General features: G+C 44.8%; 1 protein-coding gene across 1 annotated transcript in view; it reads left to right on the forward strand.

Annotated features, from left to right (window-relative positions):
• Positions 1–9,656, forward strand: part of ALPK2 (alpha kinase 2) — a 29,852-nt gene extending 20,196 nt beyond the window's left edge. Inside the window, 3 exon segments of the mRNA XM_041472223.1 lie at positions 740–788; positions 4,338–4,458; positions 4,460–9,656. Coding sequence (XP_041328157.1) covers positions 740–788; positions 4,338–4,458; positions 4,460–4,513 — 224 coding nt within the window. The 3' untranslated portion in view covers positions 4,514–9,656.
• Positions 9,657–13,453: the final 3,797 nt, after the last annotated feature.

A 13,453-nucleotide genomic window follows, 5' to 3' on the forward strand; every position in this document is an offset into this window, starting at 1 on the left:
TTTCACATGTACCTTAGTGAATCAGGACACTCAGTATGAGCCAAATCTGCCTTTTTCATTCAGCACCCCGAGATTCATGAAATAGCTGCTGAGTGAAAGACTTCAGGTGTTAATGACACCCTAGTCCTTCCTCCTTGCTTGTATTTGAATACTCACCAACAGTCACTCAACAGTGGAATGCTCCTGGGGTGGGGTCCTGGCTAGTTTTGAGAAATATATTCCTTAAGAAAGAAGAATAGTGAAGAAACACCCTCGTGTTTGCTAAGTGCTACCTCAGCTCCCATGGGTGTGACTCCTCTTCAGTCCTGCAATGTATTTGGAACAGGGGAAGAGAGACCCTTCTTGAAGAAAAACAGAAAAAGCTGGAATCTTAGGAAATATCCTATATTCTTTTATATGTGAAGGCAGGAAAAATAACAAAAAGGCACCTAAACAAGATCCCTGAAGTAATTTAAAGGGAGGAGAAAGAACAAAATCCTAGCACAGGAAACAAGCTGTGCTGTTGATCTCCCTGACAGCTGTAAAATAGTGGCATGAGCCTGACTTCTAGAAACTGCTGGTGACACAGAGAACATCCTCTTCTTAACTGGGGTACTTGAAAATGCTTTGAAAAAAATGTGACAAATAATTAAAGCGAAAAAGGTGACTCAATAAATAATATTCAATGCCTCCATATGTGAATATTGTCCTAGAAATTCCAGTGCAAGCTAAGCTCTGTGTTTTCCTTGCTGCCTTGCAGGTGTAGGGATGAAGTTAACGGATGTTGGCATAGCAACCCTGGCCAAAGGGTGAGTGAACGTGATTTCTCAGCAGCATGGTTGTGCTTTACTGCTCTGTCTCTTCACAGTTAAATGTGGATGGGGGAGGGTGCACTGGAAATTCATTCTTGCTTTAACTTTAGAAGAAAACAGTCCTTATCTAAGTGTTTTAACTTCTTCGTGTTCATATTTATGGAAACCTGCCTGTAGAGGAAACGCTTTTATTTTGTTATGAAAGAATGGGGCTACCCTGTACATTGAGCTTTGTTTTTCATGCATGCCTCCCTTGAAACGGGCTTGTCCAAAGGGCATTTCACAAGTGACATGAAGGGTTCTGGTGACAGCAGGTAAGGCTCCTCCATCAGCTGGAGGAAGGTAGGGCTGAACACACTGGCTGCAGTCCGGGGTAAAGGCAACCCGGAATCCCTCCTGCAGCCAGCAGAAGTGCCAGAGCTTTGGGATAAGTATTTGTGACACAAGCTTTTATAAAGACACTTCTCAGTGGGATGCTGTGTATTGGCCACTTCCCTGATAAACAAGGACAATTGTAAAGGGATTTGATGGTATCTCTCCCCTTTCTCTCTCAAAAACAGCAGTTCTGAGCCGTAACAAAAGATTATTCAGGGCATTGCTAGAGCTTGTTTTCTAGTGCTGTTGCAAAGGCTTCAGCTCTTTTAGGGAAAGTTAAGCATACGTGTAAAGATGTAGGCCTGTCATATTCTAACTTTAGTCCACTTCTCTTAAGTTAATTAAGGCTTTTAGGTATAACATGGGCCAGCAGAGTTTTGGATAGGAATAGGCAGTGGCTGCTGGACAAGGAAAGGGGATGGAGGTAAGTGCTTTAATTTCATATTCTGCTTTGAGAATTTGGCAGGAGAAAGAAGATCTGGTCATGTGTTCAGCCTTTATTCTAAATGGGACCATGTCTGTATACCTCAGATACAAGAAGAAACTTCACAATGTCATCTAAATTATTAAAAACATGACTCTAGAATATTCTGGGAGAATCTTGAACATTTGCAGGCTGGCATCCATTCAGTTAGACTGATTTACTGATTTACTCTTGCAGCTGTGGATCCAAAGTAAAGCAGTTGAAATGAATGTACATCATCCTGTTACAAACCAAAAAAGTAATAGATGTTTTATTTAGGCAACACTGTTCTCAGGAATCAGAAGATTTATAAAAATGCTTCCGTGAATGTTGTCCAGCTCACTGTGGGAAATGATTTCTATAAAAACACACATTGTTTTGGGGAGGAGGAAGTGAGCACACAATGCAAGCTATAGTAAGGATCAGCTCAGGCATATAGAAAGGAAAATAATTTCCCTAAATGAACAACCTCCTGAAAATGTTGAATATCATTTTGTTAGGTATTTAACTAATGGTATTCCTGCAAGATGACAGATTTTTCCTGGTCCTGTATTTTGTTTTCATGCTCCTTTCCTAGAAAGAAGATCTCTGTATTAATGTCTGCAGTTGGATTTTTAATTCTGTGAACATGGGTGGAGAAAATCAACTCAGTGCCCAGAACTCCTGCGTGTTGCTGGGTCTTGCTGCTTTGGGCTGTGCTCAGCCGAGCTGCTGAGAGCTAACCTGGTCCCATGAAGGGAGAGCACATGGTTCTAGTGAGCCAGAAATGCAGAGTGGGACTGGTGTGGCTCGAGCTGTGCTGGCAGAAGGGACACAGAACGTATCTCTTCTGTACTCCAAAGCAGCCCGCGATGCGTGGAGGAAGGAATTTGGATCTTTTGTCCTTGCTCTGTGTGTTTTGCCAGGGAACTGGAAAGCAGAGGAGCCCAAAGCAGTGGTGTGGTGAATGTGCTGCAGGAGCTGCACTGCAGTTCTGTCAGGAGAGGGCGAAGTGGATCTAGAAAGAGGAATGCCAGGGAAGCATTTTTAATGCGGCCACAGTGCTGCTCCTGAGCCTTTAAATCAGCTACTCTGTAGCTTCTGTGGCGAATGGAAATACACAGCACAGTGCCTGACTCTGTGCACGCAGTGTGCATGAGGGCCCAGGGATTTGTCCAGGAAGGGCACACAAAGGAGGGAATGAGGAGCACGGTAACCCACAGTTATGGTCATTAACTGGAGTGCTGGTTGCCAAGTCTGGATCTGAAACTCTGCCTGGTTCCAGGGCACTGACAAGTTTAGCTTTACTCCACATGGTAACAAGAGGCATTGGGGAGTTTAAGCCTGAGAGCAAATCCAACATTTCCCCTTCAGATTTAAGGCAGATTTGGTTTGGTTTGGTGCTGGATGGAAGAAATTCCCTTGCTGAGGGCAGGTGTGTTTGCCTGTGGAATTCCTGTTCTGTGGGTATGTCTGGTGCATCCACCAACACAATACATGTGAGCTCTTGAGAGCAGCTCAGTAAAGTCTGAAGTCTCTGATTTCTCCAAGGGAACAAGAGAACCGTTGACCCTGCTGGACTCCAGGATATAGTCTTGGGGTAACAGTGACATGCCTCCTCAACCTGCTTTGGTTGAACAAACACACAGTTTACTTGGAGAGGAGGGGAAAATCCCTTTGAGGTTCACCTGCTGCTCAGAGCCAGCTGAGTAGTGTCTCCAGAGCAGGGTCTGTCTGTCAGCAGGAGCCTGACCTTCTCCGAGCAGCAGTATTCTCTTTAGCACTGCACAGTCTTCCTGAGGAAGACTCCTACTCTGGATGATGGGAATGAGCATTCTCTGTTCATTTCAGAACCAAATCTTGGTTGGTTGGTTTTGTGTAGTCACAACTCACAGTTCACCTCTGAGGACACTGGATGTCCAACAAACCAAGAGAACAGGGTAGAACAGGCACTGATTAAGGTTAAAAAGGGAGAGGCCTGGCCCTGGCCTTTCTTTTCCCTTCTCCATCCTGAGAATTCAACCAAAAAAGGCTCTTTGAAGAGCCGGTGCACCTTTTAAAATAAGCTGATGCAGTTTAAAAAGCAGGCCCTGGGAGGACTGTCAGCATCCAGAGGCACGGTGAGGAGAAGAGGGATACATGTGCCCTGTACTTCTCATGGTGGGAGGTACAGCGGAGGCTGGATGAGACTGCCTTCCTCAGGAACATTCCTTCCATCTTCCCTGGGGGGCTTGGCTCCTTGAGACCCCGTAGGCAGCCAGGGGAGGGGAGCAGCATAGCATGGAAATGATGTACATGTTTAGATGGAAACAGCTTCTAGTTCTGAAACACCTTGTGCAACGACCTTGTTTCTTCATGGTGGCCAACAGAACTGTTCATAGAGAATGGTGCAGCACGGATTTCATGTGTCTGTTACTGAGAAAAGTAGCCAGCAGACAATTTTATTCCCAACCTAATGCCATGAAAGACAGTGCCAGGACCCAGCCCACAGAGTTTTGCCTCTAATGCTTTTCCCTCTTCTATCACCACTTGTTACCTGGTTCCTCTCACCTCCCAATGACCCAGTCTGAGTTTCTGTGGCAGTGGATGCTTCAAGCCAGCATGGGTAGAAGAGACTTGCTTAATGTTTTCAAGTTGCTTATGAGTCAGCAGTCATACTCTGCCTCCCTGTGCTGAAAATGAGTCTTGAATTCCCATTTGGTTTTGTTTTTTTCCCTTTGTTACTACAGATACAAGGGGTTTAAAGGCAACTGCTCCTTTTCCTTCATTGAGCAGTTCAGAGCCCTCCACCAGTGCAATGAGTACTGTGAGATGCTGGGGCTGAAATCTCTCCGAACCACTCATCAAAAACAGAGGAAAGCAGCACCCACTAAAAGCAAAAATCTGCCAAACTCATCAACAGTAAAGAAAATGATGCCCAAGAAGGCAAGAGAACCTAGAGACTTCATTTCTTCAGAACACTGAGTGTCACTATCCCACCTTGTGAAACTACTCTTGAGGACATGGAGCAGTGACACGCACCAGTGACCTGAGGGGATAACTTTAGTCTTGCCTTTTGACATTGCTTTGTAATCATCCTGATGCTGCTGCCAGCAACAAAGGAAGGAGCTGATCCTCTGCTCTTGGTGCCTGAGATACAACACTGGGGCAAGGTTTTGAAAACAAACTAAGCCATCTCCTGGATTTCCTTACAGGCTTCTGTGGACTGGTATTGGAGAAGAAGATCTCTGTGTCTACATCCATGGCCCTGTGGTTCAGCTGCTATGGAAACATCAATATATTTAAGTTTTGCACAGTATTGCATATGCATATGCATGCTGGGTTACTTAGAAGTCAGGGAAGGTGAAGTTTGGAACACACTGATAAATATTAAAGTTACCACTTCCATTGCAAATCAGAGCAAACATCCTTTGAGCCTAAATCTTGGACTATTCAGTGCGATTTAGGCTTCACAGTGCACTGCTGGTACCTGGCTTTTGGAAGTTCCTACAGGTGATGCCTATTCTTTACAACAATGTTCAGAAGAGTTTCTGTGAGGACGTTGTGACTGTTCCCAAAACAGGAGGTTTAGAACATCAGGCAAGGGGCTTGAGCATGGTGGGACGGGAACAAAGCTAAAAGCATTGGATAAATGGTATTTCAAGGCAGAGGCAATAGGTTTTTATCAGAATTTTGGGAAGTGCTCTGTTTGAAAAATGCCATGAGCATCTCAACCAATTAATATTCCAAATGTATGTTGTAGTTTGGTCCCAAAGTCAGAGATGGTGTTTCACTCTATTGGCTAATTACCTTCAGTTTATTGTCCTCGTCAGTTCAATGAAAATCACAAGCTGACCTCTCAGAGGTAAACATAGCCCTGTTAATGCCAAGGAAATCCACATTCCTAATGATGGCAGTGTAGTGGTGATTCCTTAAGATGTCTGATGTGCTTTACAGTGGGGATCTGGAAGTGCATGTGTGAGAGTATGGATTTCTCACATATTCTGGTGCTTTTGCCTCTGAAAGAAGGAGCAGAGTCATCCTGTTGTGCACGTACCACAGTTGTTTATTTCTCAGTACAGTGGGAAGATGTACTGCCAGAGGTCCCAAAGCTTCCTGACCCGATGCCTTGTCTGCCAGGAACTATTTAGTGTGATAATGGCGTTTGATAGACTGGACACAAACACCATTGTCACACTCCACAGCTCTGGGAGCAGGTCCTTAGCCTGTGGAAGGAGTGATGGAGGCACACTGCAGACTTCAGCAGAGGGGCTTTCAAAGACCTGCAAAACAGACACAAGACCAGGTTTGTGCATATTTATATGTGGCACATCAGGGTCCTCACAAGGAGGCAGGACACAGGATCCTGAATTGGTTTGAGGTGGATATTGTGTCTCTGCTAGCTGTGGGAATGTAAAAGCTAAGTGGCTTTGAGTGCCCTTACAGACAAGGGAGATGGACAGCACCGTAGAAAGTAATGTGTACTATTCTAGAGGCAAATTCCTGAGGAGAGGGATGAGTAATTTCTGCAAGGGCCTGTGTCTTCCTCTAAGTGGTAGGGTCAGCTCAGAATCAGCATCAGACTTTTATAGCTATGTCAGACCTGAGGAATCAAAATGCTGGGGATTACATTTGATCTTCATATACTTGTTTTTAGCAGCATTTTTGAGTAGCCCACATATAAGACAGCCAAGTTGGTCTGTAGTCCTGGTCTCACTGCCCCTGTGCTATTCCATAATGTTCTTCTGGGACACATCAGCACCTGTGCATCAGGGAATTAAGCTCTAGGGTCCAGAGCTGTGGTGCTCATCTCTGCACAGGCTGGATGTTTTCAGAGTGTTTCTCTGTGTGTTTGGCCTGCTAGCCAAATAACATTTCACCACACTCTCAGTCTGAGAGTAGAAAACATCCCATAACAGATTATGTGGACTAAGGAGTGGATTAAGAGCACACAAACATGCTGCACAGGGATTTGTAATCCATGGAAGTTCAGTTATATGCCATCATCACATCTGAATACTGCAGAGAGGCAGAGAAAACAGAGAAGGAGGAGCACATGGAAGGGGGGAGGTTAGAAACCAGGGCTGGGGTGAACAGCAGTAACCTTTTTTTTAAGTACTGAAATCTGAACTTTCTGGCTCAAAAGAGAATCCCCTGTGTGCTGGTTAGAAGCCTCTTGGGAGGGGATGCAGTTGTCTTTTTGTGCCAAAAGGTGAGAATGGGTTGTCTTGCTGTAGTGCTTTTCAACTCCCCTCTCACTTATTTTTAAGCTCAGAAATGCATTCCCATTTTACATGCTGTGGAGAATTTGCTCCTCATGTGTAGTAAACCCAGACTCTCCAACAGTCTTCTGAATCTGGTTCTGCATTAGCAATAGAGTATTAAGGAAGTTAAAGCCCTCAAAAGGCTCATCCTCTGAGAACTCCTCCCTGGATTTAGCCTTTTCAGCAATCCTTTTTTGTGAAGGGAGCACAGTGCTCCCAAATCAGCCCACTCAATTCTACAGCGTCAAATGTCGAAGTGCCTGCACAGAGGTGATGCCAAGGCACCCAGACGAGCTGCTGCCCACCTGTACTGACACAACTGAACCACCAGCCTGCTCTTCACAGTGTAACAGGGGTCTCCTCACCCTGTGATCTAACTTTGTATCTTATCTGCATCTTCTTCCCAATTGTAATGTAGTTCAACCAGTGTTGATAGGTCAGGGCAGACATAGTAGGGCTCTGGATCGGTTTAATTCTTCATTTACATCAGGGACCTCAGGGAAGGGTTTGTGATAATTCAGTGCCACAAGCTGTCAGTAGAAGCTGGGTTCTGAGTGCCCTTTGCTGGTGGACAGACCAGCAGATTTCTCTGAAATGGACCTTCAGTGTCTGATTACCAGATCAGGCTGTTTCATTTCTCCAGTGTGATTATTACAACAGTAATATTCTGGCATTCCCATCCCTGCCACAAAAGCAAGCTTAGAAATGCTCGGGCGTGGCTGACATCCAAGGGATTTTCATGTCCCACTGGTTCTGTCTGTGTTTTGAGTCTGTAGTGCTGCAGTGGGACAGAGCTGAGCGTTTGAACACACACACACACACAAAACAGGCAGATGTGCAGATCCACAGGTCAGGCGCCTATGCAGTCCCAGCTATGAAGGAGACATCTCTGAAAGAAGGAGATGAGTGCAGCACACCCTGAGCATCACATGGCATTGAGTCTTTGGAATTAATCATGGCAAAAACCCAGTCATGCCAGAACATTCTGTCAGTAAGGATGCAGCTGTAGCCCTGAGGTCCACGGGGCTGGTGTTGGTAAATGTGCCTATGCTGCAGCTGGTGAGAGTGAGAAATGATTGCCAAAGGGACAGAGCTGCTGTACCTGGCTTTCTAGTTCACCTCAGTGTTGGTGTCTTCCCTTACCTTTCCTCATACACATTTTACTCAGCTTTCTCTCTGCAGCAGAGGGGAAGGATCATGCAAATTCCTACTAATGAAGCTCCCTGAAGAAAAGCTTGGCAATCCTGTGCAGAGCAGGAAAGCCCAGAAATCCTGGCAGAAGGACTCGACTTCACTGCAGAACACGTAAGGAGAAAGCAAGGCAGCTGATGCCACTGCAAACAGGCAATTTTTAGTCTCTCAGCTACATGGAAGCTTCCAGCAAATCAACAGGAATATTTCCAAGACAAAATATCATGCAAGAAAGAGAAATGGCCACTAGTTTTTAGTACTGCAAGGTGGAAAAAAACCCCCGAAATAATGGGAAAGTTACAGGGAGAAAACAAAGTAAACATCAGAGAAAAATCCCCTTTTTGCTTCTCTTCTGCTGGACATTTGTGTAAAGAACATCATTGGGATGTTCCAATGCAGAGGAGCATTGTGAAGAAAAATGGGTTTTCAAGAGTTTTTTGAGATGGGTCACAGAACCTGTCCTTCCCACAAGGCCAGACCTGGAAGCATTCTTGGTGCTCCGGAAAGTCTGTCAGCTTCCCCACCACACCATTTCTTAAAAACAATACACAGGGTGGTTTGCACTACCCTAACAAAAGCGTAATCTCTTTCCAAGTGCAGGTAGAGATCCCTAGGTCCAAGACATTAAATCCTGTTAAATCACACAGTTGAGCCCCGGGTATGTGTGGATATTTTAGTACGCTGAAGTGCTTAGTGTTGGAAATCCACCTGCACTATTTTATTTTTGTTAATCTCTTTTAGCATTTCCTTTTCCTCACTTAAATTTTGCTCAGGAAGGCACTTACCATTGGAGACAACAGCCAAAGGATCCTCTGGTGTGTTGTTAGGGCTTGGCAGAACTGGGATTCTCTCGCAGGACATTTTGCTGACTGTCTGTACTCGAATCTTTGGAGTCCTGGTTTCTTTTCTGAGTTCCCAGCAGTGGGCAGCTGCTGCAAGCCTCTGCTTCCAGTGGACACCTTTCCCTCTCCCTTTATGGGATCCTGAGGTTTTAAAGTAAACAATTCATTCTTGCTCTGATAAGTCATATTAAAATATTGATCTGGGGGAGGGAGATGACCCTTGCTGCTCTGAGCCGGAGTCACCTTTAGTCAGACTAAAGAATGGAAAAAAGCTCTGAGACTTCAATTTTCTCTGTTCCTTCAGAGAACACATGTGGGGAGGGAAAAATGCAAAAGATAAGGGGGTTTCAGCTCTTTGTTTTGCTGAACCCTGAGATGAAGAGTGTTTACTCTGGCTGCGTATTAATTGCTTACTTCTGCCAGTGAGACTGATTTCGTCAGTTCCTCAGTGCTCATCTCATGTTCACTGCTGAGGCTTGCCAATCTTTTTTCTGTCTTAAATTTTGATGTACTGTCTACTTTTCTTGGTAATTTTCAGGTTTTACACCTAGGAGGTAGGGGGAAAAGCCTGGCTTCAGTTGAGCCTGTGTGAACACCACTGGCAAACCCAGGAATGGTACACACCTCCCAGGACCTCATTCAACAACGAGACCATTGCATAAACCTCCAGTTTAGGGCCTGATGAATTTCACTTTTTTTGTGAAGGCTAAAATAGGATTTGAACCTGAGATTTTCTCTGAACATAAAATAAAGCACATTTTGGGTATGAGAACATTTGCTAGTTAACTAACAGGTGCTTCATCACTTACTTTCATTACCATACTTCTGTTCCATTAGAACGTTTTGGAAAAATCTGAAGTAATATTTTGGGGGTTTAAGAAGCAAAGTTTTCAATATAAATACTTCACAAAAGTGAGGAACCAGGTAATTTTACTGAATTTGGCTGGATTTGTCCATCCAGCAGCAGAAAACCACCATGAAATCAAATTTGGAGAACATTCTTGCCCTCTCCTCCTCACACTCTCTTTGTTACCAGTTGATGACACATCTTTTTTTGCTTAACACTGTCTTGGACTGCAAATCTGTCATGGCAAGAATAATCTACTCTTTCCTGAAATGCTGATTTCTAGTCCCAGTCCTGTTATGTAAATAGTAATTCATTGTTTGGGACTGGTACACGCACCCAGTGTAAAGATGACAAAAATACTACTTCTACTAGTTCAGAGTCTGCCCTAGTAGCAGAACAAGGTTTGGGGAAAGTAGGTATGTAAAAATTACCTGTACAATTATATCAGCATCCTGTGTGCAAACTCGTTATGCTACTCTGAAAGTATGGGTGGGCATTTGAAGTCTACAGAAGATATTGGATAATATGTTTAATCAGAAAAAGAGGACAATATTAGGTCAAGAAAACCTCATATTAAAAAAGAAAACAACCAACCCAAAACCAAAATGCCATGTTGTCCAAAACATGTAGTAGAAAAACCCTAAAATGTGCTACTTTTCATCACAGCAGAAACACCACTTACTTGGTATTTGTGGGTTGTGTTTTTGGGGGGAAAAAAACCCCCAGTTTCCCTCAAAATGAGGCTCTGCAGCTGTAGGTGAAGCACTGGTCACTCCATAGGGAGCCTGGGGAAAGTCTGGAACTGCATTGCAACATCCAGTACTGCTGCAGACTGGTTGGGGTCCAGTTCTCTGAAATGAAATGCCAAAGTATTGGGAAATTCCTGGAAAAAGAAAAGGAACTGGTTTGTTTAAATGTTACTAAAGGTGACACAGGGGCAGATAATGCAACATACATTGCAGATAGACGTGAGGGCCAGATTCTTCCCTTGGAAGTATGTTCCTATGACCCCAAGCAAAACTGTCTAACTTTGAAGTGCAGTCTAACTGTGCAGGCTGCCACTGCTCAGAGCAGAGGACTCAGTCCTGTGATCTCCAAAAGTCCCTTCCAGCCTAAATGATTCTGTGCTTCCATTTTATATGCAGAGTTGCTGGTGAGTGAGGTGTCACTAGACAAAGGACACGATTTGATCCCTACAAAAGTTCTTTCCCCTCATTTATCTTTTATATAATGTGAAAGATATGTTGAGGGAAATGGAAGTCACAGGGATGGTATCTTTTCTGTGCAGAAACAGTGGAAGAACAGCTTCAAAACTGAAGGAATAACTGCAGGGGTAAAAACCTGAGCTGTATCTTTGTGGCTTTACTCTAGCATATAATACTATTTCATTTTTGGAAAAATCCTGCCACTGTCCCACCAGCTGTGGACATGGTTCCCTTGGCTTAAACTTCCAGACAAATCTGGATCAAAGATTTAGGCCAGAATCTTTTATGGAGAAAAATTATACATATCCAACAGTGGAACTGAATTTCTCCCTTTTCTTTCTTAATGTCAGTGACTGTGCTGACTCACGTCACTTTTGGATATGGCCATATAATTTTGAGAGGACATTGAAACAGGAATTCTTGGGCTCAGAGCAGACAAAAGGTGGTGTTTATCAGCTTATCCCAGAGTACTGCAGCATTCAAAGGGCATATTTACCACAATCTCATGGACAGAGGTAAGGGCTACAAGTGCTGGGACAGCTCGGGTCCCAGAGGAGAAATGCTGTGATCCTTGTCAGTCAATGGCCACTGGTTAAAGATTACCTGTGCTGGTCACTCCGATGGCTGGGTAGAGAAAGATTAACTCAGAGCAGCAGAAAGCTGAGCAAAGGTCTTTAACCTGGAAGCCATGATCTCTTCTGATTTCTGCTGGGGATCAGTAAACGAAATTGATTTGGGTTTCCCAATCATCAAACTCATTACATCAGTTCTGGATCGTCCTGGCATTTCCTGTAACCATTCGCCCTCTGACAGAGAGGGGCTGGGAATTATCTTCAGATTAGGAGACTGAGGTCTGGCTGACAATGTACCCTCCATGATGTTGCTTCTTCCCCAGCAAAATAGTTGTGGACAGGGCTCTTGGTGCCCTTGGCTTGCAGCCCGCTGTAAATTGTTTTAATTGCAGCGCTGCAGTACAGCCAGGAGCAGTCCCTGTGTGGTTCCCGTGTCCCAGGAGATGCCTGTCAGCATCTCACACAGGTGCTAGTTTTGAGTGCACTTTTGAGAAAAGCAAAAAAGTCAGTTTGTCCCCTTGAAGAATCGTGCAGACCAAGTTTTTATAGTGGTTTTATAACTCCATGTGATGTTCTGCCGAGGCCAGTGGTGACTGGAGGAGCTCCCTACAGCTAGTCTGGCCACCAGAAGGGCTTAAAGTCAGGGCCCAGAAGTAGCCAAGTAGCCTCAGTTTGGCATGGGCTGGACTTGGCTTTCCTTTTCTATATTCATCTGCTCCTAATTCCCCAGTTACACAGAAAAACAGGGCAGCAGTGATGGCAATGTTTTGGAGACACTGGTGACAATGTAACGAAGAATGAGCCATCCAGTGACATTGCAGGCACTCTCCTTGCTAGATGGAAACTTCACACAGATTCCACATTTAGTCTGAGCTGTTTTACCAACTCATTTATCACCCTATGTACCGTGAAATTGCATTTCCCATAGCTATTCCAGTCCCGTTTGCCATGGCTCTGCTGAACTGAAGCCTTTTTCACAAAATCCTGATTTCAAAACCTCAGAGAAAAAGAAGCTGCTATCTTTTCCCAGTCTATCCCTTGGGTAATCCAAACCAACAGGTCTGAGGGGCAGGCTGTGGCTGCTCAGCTGCAGCTGGTCAGAAATTACTTAGGTTGGTGCAGTGCTGAACATCAGACATCCTTAGGTGTTCAAAGATAGTTTTGAGTGAGAAGAAGGACTGAAGTGGGAAGGAAAGTGAGGCAGCAGCTTTTGTGAAAAAGTTGAAGTACTCTCTTTCTAAAAGAAAATATTTGTAGCATTGGTAACTGGAGAATGCTCCAGAAAGGATTTGCTCCCAGTGGGCAGAGGCCAGTTACCAGTGGCAGCCCGAGCCCCTGTTACCTGGCCAGGGAGAACTGGGAAGTTTCTGTGTCAAAACTAGAGAATCCCAGAATGGTTTGGGTGGGAAGGGACTTTAAAGATCATCTCCTTCCACCCTCACGGGCAGGGATGTCTTCCACTCTCCCAGGCTGCTCCAAGCTCTGTCCAACATGGCCTGGGACACTACCAGGGAGGGGCAGCCACAGCTTCTCTGGGCACCCTGTGCCAGGGCCTCATCACCCTCACAGCTGAGAATTTCTTCCCAATATCCCCTCTAATCCTGCCCTCTGGAAGTGTGAAGCCATTCCCTGTGTCGTGTGAGTCCAGGCCCTTGTCCCAAGTTTGTCCTCATCCCTCCTGTGAGCCCCTTAGGTGCTGCAGTTGCTGTTTTGCAGGGAATCTGCACACAGAAACAGCAGGGGGGTGAAATACAGATCTTGAGCTCAAAATAAAGTGAGCACTGGCAATTCCTGACCTAGCACTGGGAATTGCAACATTATGTATCAAAAGGATGGAAAGCAGAATTATTAATGTCCAGTACATGCTGTAGAAACAGGTGTGGGAATTACACAGGTGTTCAGGCATGCTGGAAGTTAGTCCTGATTAAGATCAGCTGTGAGGGTG

Source organism: Pyrgilauda ruficollis, unplaced genomic scaffold (genome assembly GCF_017590135.1).
Source record: "Pyrgilauda ruficollis isolate IOZ18807 unplaced genomic scaffold, ASM1759013v1 scaffold286, whole genome shotgun sequence".
NCBI classification, from domain to species: domain Eukaryota; kingdom Metazoa; phylum Chordata; class Aves; order Passeriformes; family Passeridae; genus Pyrgilauda; species Pyrgilauda ruficollis.